The following is a 20,122-nucleotide window of genomic DNA, read 5'->3' as shown; positions in this document are numbered from 1 at the left end:
AGTTTGCTGATGATACCAAGCTGGGAGGAGTGCCTGATCCACCAGAAGGCTGTGCTTCCATTCAGCGAGACCTGGACAGGCTGGAGAGCTGGACCCAGGGGAACCTCATGAAAATAAACAAGAGCAAGTGCAAGGTCCTACACCTGGAGAGGAACAACCCCACACACTGGTACAGGTTTGGGGCTGAACTACTGGAAAGTGGCTCTGTTGAGAAGGACGTGGGAGTGCTGGTGAACAACCAGCTGACCATGAGCCAGCACTGTGCCCTTGTGGCCAAGAAGGCCAACGATATCCTGGGCTGCACTAAAAGGAGTGTGGCCAGCAGGTTGAGGTAGGTTATCATCCCCCTCTTCTCTGCCCGGGTGAGACCACAACTGGAGTACAGCGTCCACTTTCGGGCCCCTCAGTTTAAGGACAGAGAACTGCTTGAGCAAGTCCAGCAGAGAGCTACCAAGATGACCAATGGACTGGAGTATCTCCCTTATGAGGAAGGGCTGAGACACCTGGGTTTGTTCAGCTTGCAGAAGAGAAGACTGAGGGGGGATCTCATCAATACCTATAAATATCTGAAGGGTGGGTGTCAGGACGATAGGACTGGACTCTTTTCAATAGTGCCCAATGACAGGACAAGGGGCAACGGGCACAAGTTGGAACACAGGAAGTTCCACCTCAATATGAGAAAAAACTTCTTTCCTGTGAGGGTGCCAGAGCAGCGGCACAGGCTGCCCAGGGAGGTTGTGGAGTCTCCTTCCCTGGAGACATTCAAAACCCGCCTGGACGTGTTCCTGTGCCCCCTGCTCTGGGTGTCCCTGCTCAAGCAGGGGGGTTGGACAAGATGATCTCCAGAGGTCCCTTCCAACCCCTACCATTCTGTGATTCTTTGAATAATTTCTCATTGCAGAAGGTTAAAGAAATTCAGTAGGTTTTGTTTCTCTTCTCTTTCCCACTTGAAATTTGAAAGAAACAAATGATGTGTGGTGGGTAGATGTGAGGTTTATTTTTGGGTTTTATGGAATTCTTTGATTCTGATTCCCAAGGGTCAGAATCTCACAGTGGATGGTCAGATATTAGAACAGTCCATTTCATACATAATGTTTTGTTTCAGTGTAGCACTGCAACAGCCTCTGTGAGACTTGTAGACCTCCCATCATGTCTATGCTGAATACGAAGATTCAGTTTCCCGGAAAGGTTACAAGCATGCTCAAGTAGTTTTTGACCTTTGGTCAGTAAAAGTGGTACATAATACATCATAGTATTACTTTTAACTACATCTCACTAACCACAGCCACTTTAAAAACAGGATAAGGTTAAGCAAAAGCTGTATCATTTGGTGTCACTTAGAGGTCAAATCTATCTGTTCTATGAGAAATATTGTTTGGATTTTGTTTGCATGTATTTTTATTAAGGTTTTTTTTCCTTTAATGCATAATTACATTCTGAATAATACTGAACTTTATTTAATTTGCACAGTGTGTGAACTTTGTTTTATGATTCTGTGGGTAATATACATGGGCATAGCTGTTGGCGCAGTAGCTTCTAACTGTTTTAAAAAATAAAGTTCATAATGTGCTTTTCAAAATTCAAGAAGTCTATTTCTACTAGAAAGAAAACAAAAACTTCATTATGTGGTTAATTCTTTCCTAATAAAAATGTTCTTAGGGTAGATTTGACCCATGTAGTCTTTACCAGTCTAGGTACAAGAATGGCATGGGGAAGAAGAGAGAAATAATGACTCAAGTCCTTTTTCCCCGCCCTTTCTCTTTTGTGGGCAGGTGTTCTTGCTCAGGATAGTATCTGTTGAGGCTGGAGGTGAGGAGAAATTACTTTTTAAGGAGAAATTATCATAATGAAGATGCTGTAAGCATAAAGAAAAGCATTCTGCAACACCAAAGTCTGAAACAGGCTTAGAAAAAAAAAAAAAAGAAAAACAAAACACACAGCCCCTCTCCCCCCACACCCCCACTGAAATTTTGCCAAACATAAAATTTTACATGCTGTTCTTTTCACTCTTACCCAGGGCACATACGCCATGGTACAGGTATGTCTCACAGCAGAAAGTGTTTTGGCCTATGGCAAATTTAATGAAAACGTTATTTCATTTTATGTTTAACATGGAGAACTGGCAGTAGTAGGACAAACAGAGAAATGAAGCATTTTGTATCAATAACTTCTCAGCACCCAAAAGTGATTTCTAGTATTGAAAAGACTTTTTAAATGCATTTACCTCATAGCTTCTACTGTCATGTTGCACTCAGTAAAAGGAGTAATAACGTTTGAATTGTGAAAGAGGTGTGTCAGGTGGTTGCTTCTCCTTTTACTTCCTACTGTACTCTTCCTTCTTTCAGCTCTGTGCGGGAATAATTAAAAGAAAAACCAAAACGCTGGCACCACTAGCCAAATTCTTTAATTTTTTTCCCCCCATTTTACTTCATACATTGTGAGTATGCAGTAACAAGATTTGTGGCCTTTTGTGTTGCTGGTATCTTCTGTTCAATAGGGCTGCCTTACTTATGGTAATTACTTACCTAAAATGGGTCAAATGAGGTTTCTTTTTAACCATCTTTCTCTTCAGAATGTTTTCATTGTGTTTAGTCAGTTGTGTGCTGTGGTATGTAGTTTGTGTGGCTGTGGAGCATCCACAGCTCCCATTAACTCCAGTTGGAGTTGTTTGGTTTACGCAGCTCCGCTGAAAATCAGGTCTTCGCTATCTAATCTAGAAGTTATAGTTTGCCCCTGATAAAACAAATATTACCATGGTATAAAGGATTGTTAGAAGATTTTGTTAGAAATCAGCTGTGTTCAATATTTAATAAGAAGTGTTTGGTTTAGGGATGTTTTTTCCAAGTATTCTTTGCAACCAGGTCTGGAGAGAATTATGCATATTTGGAATAGTTATACATGGAATTTTTAGATAGGATAAAACATGTTTTTAAGTAATTTATTATATTTCTAGTTTTGTAGCATATATGTTTTATTCAGAAAACATATAGGTGGTCTTTCACTGTGATGAGAAAAATGCTAACTGAAGTAACAGTATTTCTGTTTCCTTGAAGTAATATTGTGTAACATACTACGGAGAGAAACATCTGAAAAGTTAGTTTAATTTTTTTTCTTTTTCCCTCTTTTTTTCCCCTGCCTCCAGGTTGGTCCTCCGTCAAACACCATATCTGTCAATGGAAGAGCCAGGCTTACTCATTTGTATTCCACAGAAGCAAAAGCTAATCACTAGATGTTGTACCAAATATTTTGCACTTTACTACTGCTTCATAGGCCAACTTAATACTAACTACAAATTTTTGAAAGTGTAAATGCAAGAATATGTTAATATATTTTTGTCAGTTGTTATAGGAATTTCAAGCTGGGTCCTTTGATGCCTTGGAAAGATTATTAGAATATGTAAATTATGGTAATATTTTGCCTTTTTCTCTTTGTAAAGCCAACTATGCTGCTAAAAAGGTTTAAGAGAAGGTGCAGAGGAGCTTTGCTTATATTAGAATGAAATTCAAAATTCCTTGATTTTAGCCTTCAAGAATGAACAATATCTAGCACTATGCTGAAATTAGATTTAAAGCAATCTAAGAATTTTAGATCATTAATTTTCAATGTTACTTTAACAGACTGTATGAATTTAAATCTACCACATGCTGCCTCCATATTACTTTGTTAAATTAAATTTGTGATTAGTAGAAAATCTTAATTATTTGCAATACTTTGTTTCTCTTTAAAAAATTGATGGTTTTGTTCCTTCAGCTGAGAGTAGTTGGGATAAGTTTTTGTTTTGTTTTTTTTTCTTTTAATCTCTTTTAATTTTTTCCTGGTAGCACTCATACAAAAAAATCAGGACATAAATTATTGGAAATATTTGTAGTACTTAAACTTTTCTTAACAGTAGCACTATATGATGTTTCTCATCTACTCTTTGACTACATGTATATAGTATTTACTTAGCACTCAGATAAGCAATACTTTTTGTGAACTTGATATATTTTAAAGTAGTCATCAGCATATAGTCACTTACTGGTAAAATGCAAATTCCAGTTTTGATACTTAATGAACTAGAATAATTTTTTTTTCACTGGAAGTATGACTAAAGAATGAACTGGTTCAGACTTATTCATGTAAAATATTTTAATCTTAAAACAGCACAATAACACACTTAGAAAGCATTCTTGTGTCTGAGAGTGTCTATTTATAGATTAAGCATTAAATACCAAAATGGGAATATATATTAAAAGAAAATGCTTCATGTTATATTTTATCTATTTTCCATTTCTTGTCAAGGCTATACCTTTTGGGGGAGAGGGCTGGAAATATGAATATGCTCATGATGAAATAGCCAGATTACGGATGCATGCAGCAAGTGCTGGGGTATTTGCCATATTAAAATATATTCTTGCTGGACTTGATTTAAATAAAAGTAATTGTATTTAGTTTCTATTCTTTAACAATGTATTTATTTTGTACTTTAGAGACATTCTGTAACTCAGTTTCAGAAACTGATCTATATGTGCATTTCAGAGGGTTATTAATGGTTTGCTGCCAGGTTGTTGTGCAATAATCTCAAAAAGGTCTCATTACTTTTCTAGTACAGGGTCAATTATTGATTACAAATAACAGTGTTAACTTAATGCTGAAACCCTCCAAGGAACATTTTAGTAAATAAAAATTCATAAAGAGAGCTGATGAACGTTTGTTCACGCCTTGTTCTCTCATATTTTCTCTCCTATATCTTAGTCTCCTGTCAGTGTATATTACCACTTCCGTCTCCACCTTGCTCTTGCCTCCAATCAAGGGCTAATTTCAAGGGTGGGGGGAACCCAGATGGCGGTTCAAAAGATCTGTTTCATGGTCTGATTGCAAAAGAATGCTTCATCCTTCACTTGAAAATGGTGAGGTAGAAGAGGTAGGGGTTTTTTTCCAGTTTCTAACTGGGGCTTACATTTTAGATTTCACTGTGTCTTGAGGGACAGACTTAGAAACCTGGGAGAGTAATGATTTTTAGTGTCTGTGTTCATTTTGATGCTTGAAGTTCATGTTTTAAGCATGCCTATACAACATGCTGATTTGTAACTGCCGCAGAGAGGTTGCATTGTGAAAGGAATCTCCTTGTTTGTACTTTGGGTGGGAGGGCGTTACATGTTTTTTTTCTCAAACCTTTGTATTCTCTGCCAAGGCGACTAAAGTTACTACTTAGGACTAATTTAATCTCCATCTGTGGTAATACAAATCTACATGACACTTCACTATTTCAATCAAATCGGTGGAGTCCAGTTATGCTGGTTTGGGGAAAGATCAAATAACTTCGCTTTGTTGTTGTTTTTCTTTGGTTTTGACTACAGAACTATACTACTGTAAGTTCCTTAGTCCTGTATGTTAAAAGTAGTTTGCCCTTTGATGTGAACTCCTGAAGGCAAATATCATCTTACATAACAGAGATTAAAACTAAAACCGCCTTGCTTGAATTTTAGGGTTTCTTGTCTTCGTAAATGAACCTGCTTGATAGTAACTGAAATGTCTACACACAATAGTACTGTGAAACTCTTCAATACAATTTTCTGTTACAAGCTGGCAATGTTGTTTAGCAAAACATTTTCTTCCCCTTCTTCTGACATATATCCGTAAGACATTTTTAAATCTTGCTACTGTATATCTAAAGACATTTTTTTCTTATACTCTTGTATTAAATTCTACTAGAAAAACTCTTGTTGATTACCTTGACGTGTTTGTTTATTGTTCAAACAAGAAAACATTTCTGCTGCAGTAAGGGGTAAGTGTTTCTAGCAACTGCAAGCTCAAGTCAGACAGCAGTAGATTTTTGTTGTGGATGCCTTATATGAGGGAAAACAGAATCTTTTTTTTGGCCCAAGAATACTCACAGTTTGGGCAACCTGTACTACAGATGTCTTCCAACAGAAGGCAACTAGTTATGCTACACCGCTTACAATTCCCTTGCTGCTTTTGAATGGCAGTCAAAATGCTTAGGGAAGGAAAGTCAGGATATTGCAGTAAATAATTGTCAGTGTATTTGTGCAGACAAAATCGCGGTCCCCAGTAAAGGTGCATTATGACTTACTGTTGTGAGTTCTGTGAAGAAGCAGCAGATATCTATGTAGCGCAGTGGGATCTTGGTCTCAGACTCCAGGACTTTGTAAGTAAAGGAGGGCTAGAAAAAAGGAGAGAGATAGTAAAAATGATCTCATTAGTTATTATAGATGATATAATTTTTATTTATTCTACAGAAGAATAAAATGAAGACTACAGATGTACCTGGATAAGGGAGCAGTTTTGCTGGGAGACCATCACCAGATAATATTTGGATTGTTGACTAGAGGTTTTAAGGCCAAGGCAAGAGCTCTCCTACTTGCAGCTGAACGATGTTTAACTCCTGGATGTCTCCATTTTGGGGAAGTATATTTACTAATCAGTGTCGTAGTTTTTCCCAGTTACTTGTGATTTGTGCCCTAGCATATTGTAGCGTACAACATGGGGATGTGTAAGAGCAAGGAAGACATGAAGATGACATGGATATTGACCAAGAGGCATGGTATCACACATACTTAGTAAAGGATGAGAATATAACATGAGAGCAGCTAATGCTTTTAAGTTTGTATGGGCACCTATTACCAGCCAAAGTAAACATTTTCAGTTAGAGCTGCTTAAAACCCCATTTTAATACACAGAATGACAGAATTCTGTTAAATAGAAATAAAAAATGCTGCCAAGCAGTAGGGTATGTATCCTTGAATGTAATATTTAGCCAGAGGGCATCTGTCAGGTGTTGGACAGCTACAACTAGATTAAATGGTAACTGTAAATGACTAAGTTGATGGGTTGGTAGCTAAGCAGATAGAGCTCTTCGCAGAAGGGAAGATGCATCTTAATTTAATTGTGTCTGTGTTAACAGAATGTGAGGTGGAAGTCAAAATAGTGTGTTTGCACTGGAGCTGCCATCTTCACAGGCAGAACTGTTTCTGGGTGCTGTGAGCGGTCTGACGCTGCAATGTTTTGTTCAGCTTTGCTGCTGACTGCATAGCTGAATCTGAAACATCACTTGTTATGGATGGATTTCTTACAAAGTCTTTGATTAAGCAAATTTGTAGCAATATCAATGGAAATGCTTCACTGCTTTTAATTGAAAATAAAGCTTTCTATGTGGATTATTTTATACAATCCAATTGAAAATCACAGGTAAGGTGGATTCTTTTGTTTAAAATTTCTGATTAGGTAGCTTTGTGAGGGAAGGTATCCTTGTTAAAATGACATGAAATTAGCAAGTAATGGGATACTACACTTCTTAAAAATACTTAATTTTGTTTTGTCTTCCTTGCAAGAACTATGCAACATGGTAAGTAACACAGAAACTGTGTGTCAGGATAATTTTGCAATGTGTTATACATAAAGATGCATTATTTTTTTGTCAGCTATTTCTGCTTGTTAACATAAGCATTTAACATGCTAACATTTTTGGTGTGTATATGTCTTAAAGGTGCAGATTTGGAAGAGACGTAGTTTTCTCTTTTTAGCTGTATTAAACCTCACATTCACATAACAGTACAACAGCTAGTGTTTAAGTGAAAGAGTAGTAGATGAACACCTCCTTCCCCCCTCCTCCATCACCCTGGAAAGACCACAAACTGTTAATTGACTTAGTTATTCCTAAATTATTCAAGACACTTAAGAGCATAAAATTAATGGCAAGGGGGAGGAGAGTTACAAGGTAGAGAAAAAGGAGTTCAGCTTTTCTTGATCTGGAGAATCACCACTTCTGTGAGGACAGGCAGAAGGGTATTTCTGCCCCTCCCCGGTTTAATGCACAGAGGAGTAATCTTCTACAGGCAAATTGTCAGCTGAGGAATTACTTCACTTGCTTCCCAGAGGAAGATGCTGAATGAATTTGGTATTCTTCATCAGTGTCTTACAATAGGAAGTGCTGCTTCTACCCACACCTTTCATAGTCTATGTTTTCTGTTTTGGCTTCAGGGTTCTACAAATACTGTACCTTTTTGGAATGTGTGGGTACAAACCAGAAACGAAAAGCTTAACTCTGAAAGAGTGATAACTTGTGATCCACATTCAGGTAACCAGTGCAATGATGAAAAAGCAATCCTGTGTAGGACAGGCATTGTTCCGCATTTGCTAATAAAGCAATGAAAGAACTCTTAGCATTGGGAAAGGGAGAAATAACTGTATTTGAAAGGACACTAAAACTATTAGGAAATTTTAACTACATCTTTTGGTAATCATTATTTCAGAGTGACTGTGCATGTATTACTTACGGCCTGGAAATAACAAGGGCTGTGTCATCTCCAACAGAAATAGATACAACTGCTGTGCCAAAAAGAGTCCAAAAGAGTTGGGTTTGGATATAAGTTGCTAATTCCTCTGTGAGCTTCTCAAACTTTGAGAACAGTCTTGTGCCAATAACATACTACAGCCAATACTATTATACATAAATGCCAGTGACATTTACTAGGTACCAGTTTATGATTGTATAATGAGTGTATTTTTAGTAGCTGTTTTGTTGATATCAGCTGCTTTGTGTGAAGAACAACTGTCTTCTGTTTCAACAAATGATCTGCTTGGTGATTTCTAAAGCATTAGTTTCCATGAGTGCATGGGCATTCCTGAACAATGCTTAAAATAGTTCAGGAGTAGGGTGGGAAGCTAATTCTTAGGTTCCTCCTTAGTCATTTGAATACTTGTCAGAGCAACTAGTAAAATAGTTAAAGAGGCTGAAGAAAACATGCAGTCAGAGTGGAAGACTAGGCATTTCTGAAGAATACGCTCTAGTCTTGACTTATGTGAAAAGTAAGGCAGCATTGTTTTGTTATTCGTATTAGTGACCCAACTCTCAGTAAAAAGTGGGAATCAAGTGGTGGGGGAGATTGGGGTGAGGGAGGGGAAGCTTCAAGATCAATATAGTTGAACTCCGGAAAAAAACTCACTACTTCTTGATGGACCATTCCCCTCTTCCTTACATTGGAGAGAATAAACTGAGATACCTAAAATTCAAAACCTTAATCTTTGATTTCATTGGATTGGCATGACTCTTCATAGTATACCTAACTATGGGCCACGTATGAATTATCATATTTCCTTTGTTATTTAGTGGCAAAAAATGGACATAGATCACCATGTGGAATATTCAAAAGTATTTACATAGCTATCAAACACTCATGGATTTAATCTTATGATTTGTCCACATTTCTATGCAGCTGTGGTATTTAGTAGCATTAGGTTATGTGAACTGTAAATCTGTAAAGTCTCTTATATCTCAGTTTACTGTGAAGGTAAGAATTTGCACTGTGTGAAGAAATGCTCATTTAATATTCCATCAGTCTTCAAAGTTTCAGGTTAAAAATAGAGCAATTGTTGGTATAGGGGGTTCTGCTTCTGCTCTTGCCATGCTTGGCAAATGTCAAAGCAATGGGGCATCACCTTTTTATAGTTTTAAGTCTCTGGATTTTTTTTAAATCTGAATTTCATATTGAAGTTAAATGTTGAACAAATTTGTAATTGTTAAAATGTTTTAACATCTTAAGTGTAAAAGATCCCCAGATGTTTAACAGTATATAATTAGGTAGACCTAATCACTGTCCATTAATGCAATACTGTCACTGAAGGTATACAGTGGCTTTGATTAGAGATATTGCCGTATTAAATGAACTAGAACAGCGCTTGATGATGTCTATACCATGTCAGTGATTCTTGAAATATTAAGCTGTTCCTGTTTTAGCAGTTATGGCTCCTTTACAACTGTCTTTGGTCACTTTTAAGATATAAATTCAAGCCTGCTCTCATTTACGAATAAGAACGTTGTGTGCTGCTAACACTAATGCAACAATAAGTGCCACTCTAACTTGCATAAGGAAGTCAACATTGCTAATATGAAAGAAATTAATTAACCATTAAAGGAACTTCCCACAGAAACTTGGGTTTAGTCATTATTTACATTCTGTATGTGAATTGAGACTTAATTTGATCACAAATTATAGGCTTGATGCAGAGATTACTGCATGAGGTTATATAGTATTACCACTGCACTGGGTTAGATGGTCACAGTGGTACCTTATTTTCATGTGGGTATCAGATACCTAAATTCCTACAGGTAATAATGGGGGGGGGGAAAGAGTACTCCATCAATATACATACCAGAAAATTTTCTTAATTTTGAAATAAGCTCATACAGAAGCAGGGAAGGGAAAACATGGAACATAGGGATTTATTATAAATAGTGAGCTTTAACTAAAAAGACAAAACATCAGGTTATGCGAGTACTTTAAATAAGTCTACCAGCTGCCAGTTGTTTCTTCAAATAAGGATTGGAATGATTTGAAATACTGAAGTTTGTGCATAATTATTTTGTATTTATCAGTCAGGTGTAGACTGTGGCATTAAAGTGCTGTAGAAGTCTTGCAAGTGTCACGGGGAAGTTGGGTATGGAGAATATGTATACTTAGAACAGAGTATGGCTGGAGAGCTGATGTTTCCGCCTGTATAGAACTGATTTTATCACGTCTAGTGACTGAACAGAGCTCATAGTCCTCCTTTTGTGTCCTGTTTTTATAAATGAGCAAATTTTAATGCAGCAGAGTTTTCTAGTACTGATTACCAATCTGTAACTCAGTCAAAAAGCAAAATACCAGCTACAAGTAACGCAGCTCCCTCTCCTGTACCACACAGAGGGTAATGACACCTGTTTAAAGTCTTCCCTCTGAGTACGAAACAGGCCTGTGATAGGTGATATCATCATCATAGCCAGAGCAACAAGAACACACTATAGTACAGTCTATTCAAGGAAATTTTCAGAAGTGACAGAACAGTTACAGGAATGGGAATGTTACAGAATGGGCTTGCGTATATGATAGTGAAACATCCAGAGGAGTAAAGGGTTTGAAGCATACTATCAGCTCAGGACAGGGGGAGAATTAAGTCCACAGAACCTACAGCTGAAACAGCTGTTAAAGAATAAATCTGGCCAACAGCGGCTATTTGCAAGTACTAGGGTACTTAGTGTACTTGTGCTGGTGTATATTAAACACTAGTGTACTTACTAATGGTTAATATATTTCTAGTTGAAAAAATAATAAAATATTGTTGGACTCAGAATTTCATAATTTGCCCCCAGCTATATATGTGTATCTGCCTGTTGGTTTACTCTCCCCCGCCCCCCTTTTTTTCCCCTATGTGATCCTGAGCAAGAACTAAGACACGATAGCTACAGTCCCACTTAATCTGAAGCGGTAAAGCAAGGACAAACGAATGTATTTCACAGTTGCTTAAGGCTTTATATAGCTCTGATTTATCAAAAATGCAGTGAAAATCATCTTTAAAATAGTTAAGCTGATTGCAGTTTTCTAAATGAAACAGTCGAACAGGGAGACAGGAAGGAACGTGGAGAGAGCTGCAGTTGGTCAGTTTGGTTAAACAGCATGATTGATCCCATTAGCAAATACTATTCCATTTCTTCAAATGCTAAAAGCTAATTAAACACTTGTGTCCTGCAAACTGAAGTGTATGTGGCCACACAAATGTGGATCACTTCGGGGGACACCTGCAGCTACAAAGTGCATGTACCTAGCAAGTAAGTCCCTACGGTATGTATGCCAAGCTGCTGCAATTCTAAACTCTAGCACCAGCGTGATACAAAGTAGTGAAGCAAAGGCTGAGGAAGTGGAATGCAGATTACTTCCTTTTTAAATTGTAGAGGACTGGGAGAAAGATGGGCACACAGGCAGCTGCATAGCTAGACGCTTCACTTTCAAAGATTAGCGTATTAAAAGCTGCAGTACTGCTAGGGTTAATTCTTGAATGGTCAGAAGGTCTGTTGGGAGACAGCCAACAGGCAGTTGAGCTGCTGGTGGCCCCAGCTCTTGGAGCTGGCATGCCTGAACCACCTCCAGAGCGCAGAGGACAGAAAGCTGATAGAGACACTGTTTATCTGAGCCTCCCTTTACCAAGATGACCGAGGGGTGGGAAGAGGAGAGCATTACAGTTCGTGTAGCTGCTGGTAACTCTATGGCAACTCTCTTACACATAGCTGTGTAAGAGAGCTCTACCAGAAACCATCATCAAACACAGGCATGAGCTGTATGTGTGGAGTTCACCTGGGGCTGGCCCATCAGGACAAGGGACCCTGAAATAGGGAGATTTGGGGGAAATGGCTTCAGGGCTCTACCTGGAAATGGTGGATTTAATTTTTTTTTTATTCAAATGGTTTTTGCTATTAATGCTTTTTTAAAAAATTAGAATTAAAAAAAAATTTCTAGGCTGTCAGGTGCGTTTGGAAGTCCAGTACGTGTAAAAGGCTTTGTGCCCACTAAACGTAAAAGGCTGAAAAGAGAGGTAAGGAAGGGTCTGCTAGACCACACTGTCGGGAAAAGGAAGTAGGTGAGTCTTTTCTCATTTAACTACTACATTAACTTAAAAACATAATTTGGTGGTGATGTGAAATGTAAGTTGCCTGATCATCAGTGGGGAAAAAAAACAACATAGCAGGAATCAAGCTGCAACCCAGCAGGATGATTTTGTCTCAGAAAGTGGAAAAAAATCCAAATCGTTAAAAGCAGCAGATATTTTATATTTAATTCTGACTGTTTAGATTGATAATCTAAAGGTGGAAGGCAATTTGGGCGAGAGAGAATAAAACCGGAGTTATAAGACCTTTTGAAAACATGTCAAGAAAGATTAAAGGAATGAGGTTGGTTTAGTGTGGAGAAAAAAAAAAAAAGACTGATTAGGATGACATAACCATGTTTCAACACAAAAAAGTTGCTACACCAAGGCAAGTGATTAATCATTGTATCTTCAAGCAATAGTCTGTTCCAGCTTTAGAGCATAATGGAAGAATTGCTGTACTGGGTCAAACTGAAGGTTCATTAACCTGTTACCTGGCTTTGTACAATGATCAAAAATTCATGCCCAGGGAAAAACATAAGATTATAAAATGCACAAAATAATACTTGCCCCAGGTATGCTCAAGCTGCAATAATTTTTAGCTCTGAGAATGCCTAAGTGAAGATGATTTCTATGTACTTAATAGTCTTAGTCTTGTTCAAGAACTCGGCTCCTCATTCTTTCAACTCCTGTAAACTTTGAGCGGTGACAGTAATGTGTGACAAGTAGTTCCTTAACTTAATGACACACTATCTGAAGAACCATTTTTTTTTTTTTTGTTTGGGTGAACTTCCGCTTGCTAGCTTAATTTTATCCTCTCCTATTCTTCTTCTGAAAGAGACATTAACTCATCAATCCCCATTCATGCTCTCTTTGCCACTCATGTCTTTACATAACATAAGGGGTTGTACCATACGCATTGACACCTGTACACTTGACACTTTATCTGTTAGACATCGAGTTTGTCAAAACAAAGACATAGGCCTGAGCATGCCTTATAATTCACTTCTCTCAGTATCTTGAGGATAATTTTGCTTAGCCACATTTATTTTTCAAATCTGTCTCCTTTTGCAGCTATTTGCCATAGCGAGTCACCTGCAGGATACACCTATCTTCTGTACAAGATCAAAAGTTTGAGAGAAGCTTGTGTGTCATGTTTCTAAAGTACTCAATATCCAGCTGAAGAGAACCTCGTTAAGTCCTATTTATTCACAGATGTAATAATCTGATTCACAGATGATCTTGTCAGTTCTCTGGCCAGTGAACAAGAGTTTAAAAACTTGAGGGTATGATATGTAGGGTGCTCAGTTTACTGTGATAGCTGTTCATTAGTTTCAACTTAGAATAATAAGATTGCTTTGGCAGCTAATATGTGCCACCTTTACATATGAAATTTCAGTCCATTTTTCTGATAGGTATTTCTGTGGAAATCCACTACCAACATACTAAGTTTGATTAGAATAACTCATCTAGTCTTTCTAATTCATCCATTAGCAATTTTCCCAGGGAGTTATTGAGACATAAATATTTAAGAATTCCAACAAATTAAGAATTAATTAAGAAAGAAATTAAGAAACTTAAGAAATTAAGAAACTTAGCAACAACAACAAAAAAATCCCCTTGCCAAGCAAACATTTATGCTACCTCCCACCTGAGCACCAAGAGCTGTTGCTCCCAAAGGGATGGCAAGTCAGAACCTGGTGTGGTAACACAGGGACCCTGCTGGGCAGGGCCCTGTCCCACCATCCCTGAGTGAGGGAGAGGGCAGGCCTAGAGACAGCAGCCAGGGTCAGCCAAGAGTCCAGATTACCAGACAAGTCCATAGCAGGAGGAAAAGTTTGTGGCTCTGGGTGCAGACCAGCAGGTCCATGGCCAGACACAGGCATAAATGCAGCCTGAATTGTAGTTCAAGCGGGGACAAAGCACTAGAGCCTCAGATCAAGAGTAGCTCCCCAGGAAGGGGTCAGCCCTGACTACTGCCTTCCCACCGAGCTGCCTGAAGAGCTCTTCCCAAGGTCACCAGCTGCAATGGCCTGGCCTTGAGCTCAGGAAGCCAAACCCACATGACAAGGGAGGATGTGCTTAGGGCCTTGATACTTGGCTCTGATGGAAAGTATGCCCCTGAGTGGAAGGAGCTACAGCAATGTAATGCTTGAGAGATGCTACAGTTCACGCCTGGAAAAACATTTTGCTAGCAGATGCACACCAGGCCTAGCAGGAAAAGCAGGGAGCTGTGAGCAAGTTACTGACGCTGCTGTGGCTTTCTCATCCCCCTTCAATCCCCCATCCACCAAACTGAATGCAGCAGCAATATGGCCATGATTCATACTCCCTGTCCTGTTTTAAAATAATGTTTTCACTACAGTCAATCATTAGGCTGAACATTACTGTAAAGCATCAGTTGAATGAAGACCATGTACTTGCATGATGAGCACTTTTGCCTACAAATACAGGTAGCTATCCAGAAATTTAGAACAGGGAGAATGTATTGCCTTTAGTTCAAATAGTCTTTCTAGTCTGGCTTGCAATCAAACAGTGTTTTCTCATGAACTATTTCTGCTGATTCATTATTAACTTACTTTGTATTGCAACGTTAAAGTGAAACATGTTTCTCTAACTCTCTTTAAATGAACTACCTTTGTGGCAGTATTTTTAGATTGGTCTTTTGATGCCTTTTTAATGGTACATTAAAACTTAATGAATGCTGAGTAATAGTAGAATCCCTGTGGAAGCACATATGGTATCTACATTAATACTGAATGAATGCATAATGATCAGTAAAATTTCTGTGATTTCCACATGAATCAACAGTGATGAGCCACTTAGTGTTACACTCAATTACATCATGTTTAATTTATGTAGCATTGTTTAGACATTATGTTTAAAATGTCTTTAGTAAATCATTGAGACTCTAATTGAGCCTCCATTTCGGTGACAAATTGCCCTGTAAACATTAAATTCAGTTTTTTACACAACAATTAATTTATGTTGAAGCCTGTTTGCAAAGGGTCAACAATTTGATATATTCTTACTATTAATCCCTGAAGAATAGAATCCTAGTATGAAAACAAATTGTGGTACCTGTTAAATTATTTCTGTTCCCTTAGTTATGCAGCAGACGGACACTGGAAATGCATTAATTCCCTGAACTCTGGAAACAATGGCAATGCCTCAACTTCTCTATATAGCTGCTGCCAAACAGTTCAGAAGTCCTTTTTAGGTCAAAGTACCTTGTTCACACCTATACAGCAGACTCAGAAGAGTTCTCCACAATACCTGCCACACCACATTGTCACACCACCTCTCATGTATTTGGAAGGCCCTTTTAGAACATCCACGACTCACCTGCAGTGCATATATAGCACAGCAAGGTGGACCAAGAGCTTCTGAAGAGTGACCATGCCACCAGTCTGCCAGAGGTAGCCAAAGAGGTGGTGAGGGAACCTACACTTAATAGAGACACTGTCTTTCAGCTGTTCTCCTATACCGTGCAGGACAAGGAAGCAAACACTCTTACGGTGTTGATTACCTAACAGCCTATGCAGAGGAATATAAACTTGCCTCAGTTCCAAAGCAGAAGGGTGAAGACCCGCTACCTCGCTTCATCTCTCCTGTTCTTCTACCTTGTAACACACTAAACATGGGCAGCTGGCTGCATAGACACTCAGGTGAAGGCTCTGTAAAAGCCTGCTAGTGGCAGGATGACTGTCTGTATCTGTAGCCCTCCACTGAAGTCTTCCAAAGTAACTGCTGCAGCAACAGAATTGGGAGAGAAACAGGGCACAGAGTTATCGGAGGACACTGTGTGAGACTCCATCTTTCCAGAGTGGCTCCACATTAAGACTAGAGATATGCACTTATCTGATCACAGTGAAAAATAATACAAGTAAATAGACTTTGTAAGGGAAAACTGGAAATAAAATATGTGTCCTTCAAACCTCCCTAGTAAACTTCTGCCTAGATTTCACTTTTTCCTGTCAGGTACTTCTAGCAGATAAGCCCGTGACACCCTGTTTCAGTGGGTGTCTGTTTGAGCTGGCTTTGGAGATGTCCCAGGGACAGGTCTGTAAAGATTCATTCATAGAACAAGACCGGGGTTGTCTATTTTACTCAATCAGCTCAGTTATCTAAAGAGCCATCTGAATTTGTCTGACTTTTGGCAGAGAAGATACCGTCTTTCAATACTCCAGAAGGGATCTTCACTCTCCATTCTCTCAAGTTGGTCCTTCTCCCTGGCAGTTGAGGCCAGCAAGAGTCATTTTGTCTTTAACACTCTTCCTCAAATAGCTGTTCAAAATACAGTAAGCTTCAGAGGTCTTGGCTTAGGGGAGTTTTAGTTCTGAGAGGTTGTCTAGTCTAGCTGTCTCAAAAAAAATGACTGGGTGGAAAGAGAACCAGGTTTGGAAACAAAATCCTATCAGCTATTTACAAACAAATACATCAACGTATTTTTAGCTTCTTCAAATTTCCGCATTAGCTTCTAGCACTAGGCACTGCATCCAGTTGCTTTAGTTTATAGAGGATTTACCATCTGTGGGCATAAAAAGCTATCATTTTACTTTGCTGTTCTTTTACACCTACTATGAGATTATCTGATAGCTGGTAAGGCATCTAACAAACAGCTGACCAACAACTTTATTAGAAGACATATAGACAAAGAACTTTGTAATGATAACGATCATAACAATAGCTGCTTTTGCTTCTCTAGATTGCTGAAAAATGCAAATTCAGACCTTTAATAATTGCAGCTCAGGCTTTCATTTCTGACAGCAAAGTGAGAGAAAAAATCTTTCCATCCTAAGAAGCTGTAAAAGAGGCTATCAGCTTCTTTTTTTAAAATTATAATTCACTTCATTCTTGTTAGAAGAATTTAATAAATGAACTATAAGAGAGGATACTTTTTCATTTTGCTTTAAAAAAATCCTTTTTTAGTTTATGTTGATCATTTTAATGATTCTGGTCTCATGATTCAAGAATTCTATGCTGTGCTAATTTAATTCAGCTTTAATTTGAATTGAATACAGTATTGGCTAGCTTGCTGGCTATGATGATAACATGCGTGTACTGCTTAAAGAGAAAGTGTTTGAAATATATAAAATAATCTGAAATACACTTCCCTTCAATGCATGCCTAATAGATTTTAGTGATGTAATTATTTCTAATCTGTTATGTAGCTATGTATTTTTAGAGCCTGCCGTGTAAGAATGTTTTTCAAAATTAGATGTAATGAGGTTGTAATACCACTATACCCTTTGGAATAACACCAATATAAGAAACAGTACAAGAACTAATCAAATGTATGCCTTGAGCTAGGTGATGACTGTACAAACAGACTTCACAGCAAATTAGATTTCCTTGACTAGTCTTGTGGTTACAGTGATATAATTCATGTTTCATAACTCTGAAGAAATAATGAAGACATTGTAACCAGAAATGTGTCAATTTGAATAAATTTATTATGAATTGCTTTGGTTCTAAAAGCTCCCAATATGTTATAATAGAAGCCTACGTTCTTGCTTGAGAGCCAGCCAAACTATCTGTACAAAATGGAATGGCTTTTTAACATCTTAACAAATCACTTAATGGTAGATTTTCCTTTCAAATAAACAAAAGGAGGAATGTTCTGATTGGACTGTGCTAATAGAAGAGATTGGAATATACCCTTCTTTTAAAGCCACATTGAAAGCAGAATGTTTGGAAGCCCTGTGTGTAGATGGTGGCCTCTTACTTACCACAGAAACTCAAAACATTTTTTAAACTGCACATCCATTTTCACCTGAATCCAAGTCGCAGTGAAGCAAACCTTAGCCCATGCAACAATTAACACTCTTCACCCATTGCTGAACTGCAATTACATTTGGACTGAATGCAACATTCAACAGATTACCTTCAGCTACAGTTCAAAGTAACTTCTCCAGCTAAAACCATACAGGCCAGCGGAATGTAAATTGGAATTTAGTTAAGGCACCATCTAACACTGCACAAAGTATAATTTATCAGTTAGAAGTTTCATGTATCACCTTCAGCGAAACATTTTGGCTTCAATATAATTTCTTGATCAGAGGTTTGGTACTGGCTCTCAGGCCATGGCTTGACAACATGCTAAAATGGGCTCAAGGCCTTGAAGAGTTGCCACAGGAAGGAGAATCCTCAAACTCATTTTGTTAGTTCAAATTTGTGAAGAGATTTTCAGTGGATTGAATTTTTACCAGTAGGCTTTTTGCCAGATCAGATATCGTCTGTTTTCCCACAGCCTGCATAAAGTCAACACAGAAACATAAAGCTGCTACAGATTCTTTATCGTGTTCTGTGGCTAATTTGACAGAAATGTGACTGTGTGCTTATTCGTTATGTGGAATGGGTATGTCATCTTGAGTGGTCCAGTAGCACAGAAATCCAGTCATGAGAAAGAATACTAACTTTTGTGTCTAGTATGGATTTATAAAAACCTGGACTTTATGAAAAGGGAACGTATTAGTCCAGTAGTTCTTCTTGGATGGTAGGATGAAATTCTAGTGGGTTAGAAGTCTGAAAACTGCATTGTTATAGTTTTATAAAATAAGTTCAAAGAATGTAAAAAAAATCCCAACCCAACATGTAATGCTTTCTCATCCTTGAATCCTCAGACAAGTACAATGGATTGAGCTAAATTTATGGAACTGACAGAGAACACTGAAGGTTGAATTTAAAAGGGTTGAGTGGCTACAATTTTCCTAATTTTAGATGTGATCTCAGTTTGTACTCTTGCTTCCCAAATGCTTCAGGTACATCAGATGTTAAATTTCTTTGAAGTCAGGTGCAAATTATTTATGAACTTGTTCAGTAGCCAGCATTTTTCTTATTTCCCCTCCCGCCCCAAGGGAAAATTTTGTAAGACTTTTTGACTTTTAAGTAGAATTTATAGGGCCACTGTGTGTAACACAATTGTCCGGAATTATCTTGTATGTTGTTATTCATGTATTGTGTAATGGTCTCCTTCATAAATACATAAAAGTGAACTAGAAGGTTGCTTACATTCAATGTTATGAAATTGTTCTATTTGTCAAGGTAAAATTAGGACTATTAGAAAAAAATCACTTTTTAAATGAAGTAGGGTAGCTGCTAAACAACTCTACAGCACAGCTTCAGTAAACACGAAATCAGAAGAAAAGGTACTTTTTTCTCCAGCTCAAAGGAAAATCACCTTTTGGACTAGATTTAAAGCTATCTTATCGTTAGAAGTACTGAAGTATTAATACGTTTTACCTTTTTTTATTTTTAGAAACAAGAGACCTTCATTATAGTTACAAAAAAGACTGGCCTGATTGTTAGAATACTAATTTTGGACTCAGAGTTTGCATTCCTTACCCAGCCACAAATTCCATTAGATCTGGAGAAAATCACTTAGCAAATTAATTGCATTGTCTAATTTTCAACAGCTAACTGAGATGCTTAAGTCAAAAGACAGTTCTCCCTAGGTTTCCCACATAGTCAGAAGAAACAAAAAGTTATTCTGGGAGGGCTGTCAGCGCTAAAACACCTGTGTGTTTTTTAGTTGACCTCTGGAGCCTTCTGTTTCTCTCCATGGAAGTTTATGCCTCTCTGTTAAATGGCCAACCTAACTTGGTAGTGTCTGAAGTGAGGTACTCTGAATACCCACTTAGGGTTAATTTTTAAACATGTTCAGGCACATAAAGATGCAAGCATTTACTCATCCGTATGAAGGGAATAAATACATTAAAATGTT

At 37.9% G+C, this 20,122-nt stretch overlaps 1 protein-coding gene across 8 annotated transcripts in view; it reads left to right on the top strand.

The window, feature by feature from the left end:
• The window catches only part of COBLL1 (cordon-bleu WH2 repeat protein like 1), a 91,549-nt gene extending 87,112 nt beyond the window's left edge, over nucleotides 1-4,437 (top strand). For all 8 annotated transcript variants that reach the window (XM_064451483.1, XM_064451486.1, XM_064451485.1 and 5 more), the window contains one exon: nucleotides 3,143-4,437. In XM_064451483.1, coding sequence (XP_064307553.1) covers nucleotides 3,143-3,229 — 87 coding nt within the window. In that variant the 3' untranslated portion in view covers nucleotides 3,230-4,437. The remainder of the gene's footprint in view (nucleotides 1-3,142) is intronic.
• The last annotated feature ends 15,685 nt before the right edge of the window (nucleotides 4,438-20,122 follow it).

The sequence above is a fragment of the Phalacrocorax carbo genome, chromosome 5 (assembly GCF_963921805.1).
Source record: "Phalacrocorax carbo chromosome 5, bPhaCar2.1, whole genome shotgun sequence".
In the NCBI taxonomy this organism is placed as follows: Eukaryota; Metazoa; Chordata; class Aves; order Suliformes; family Phalacrocoracidae; genus Phalacrocorax; species Phalacrocorax carbo.
Note: the sequence above shows the minus strand (reverse complement) of the source record. Positions and strands in the feature narration are given on the sequence as shown.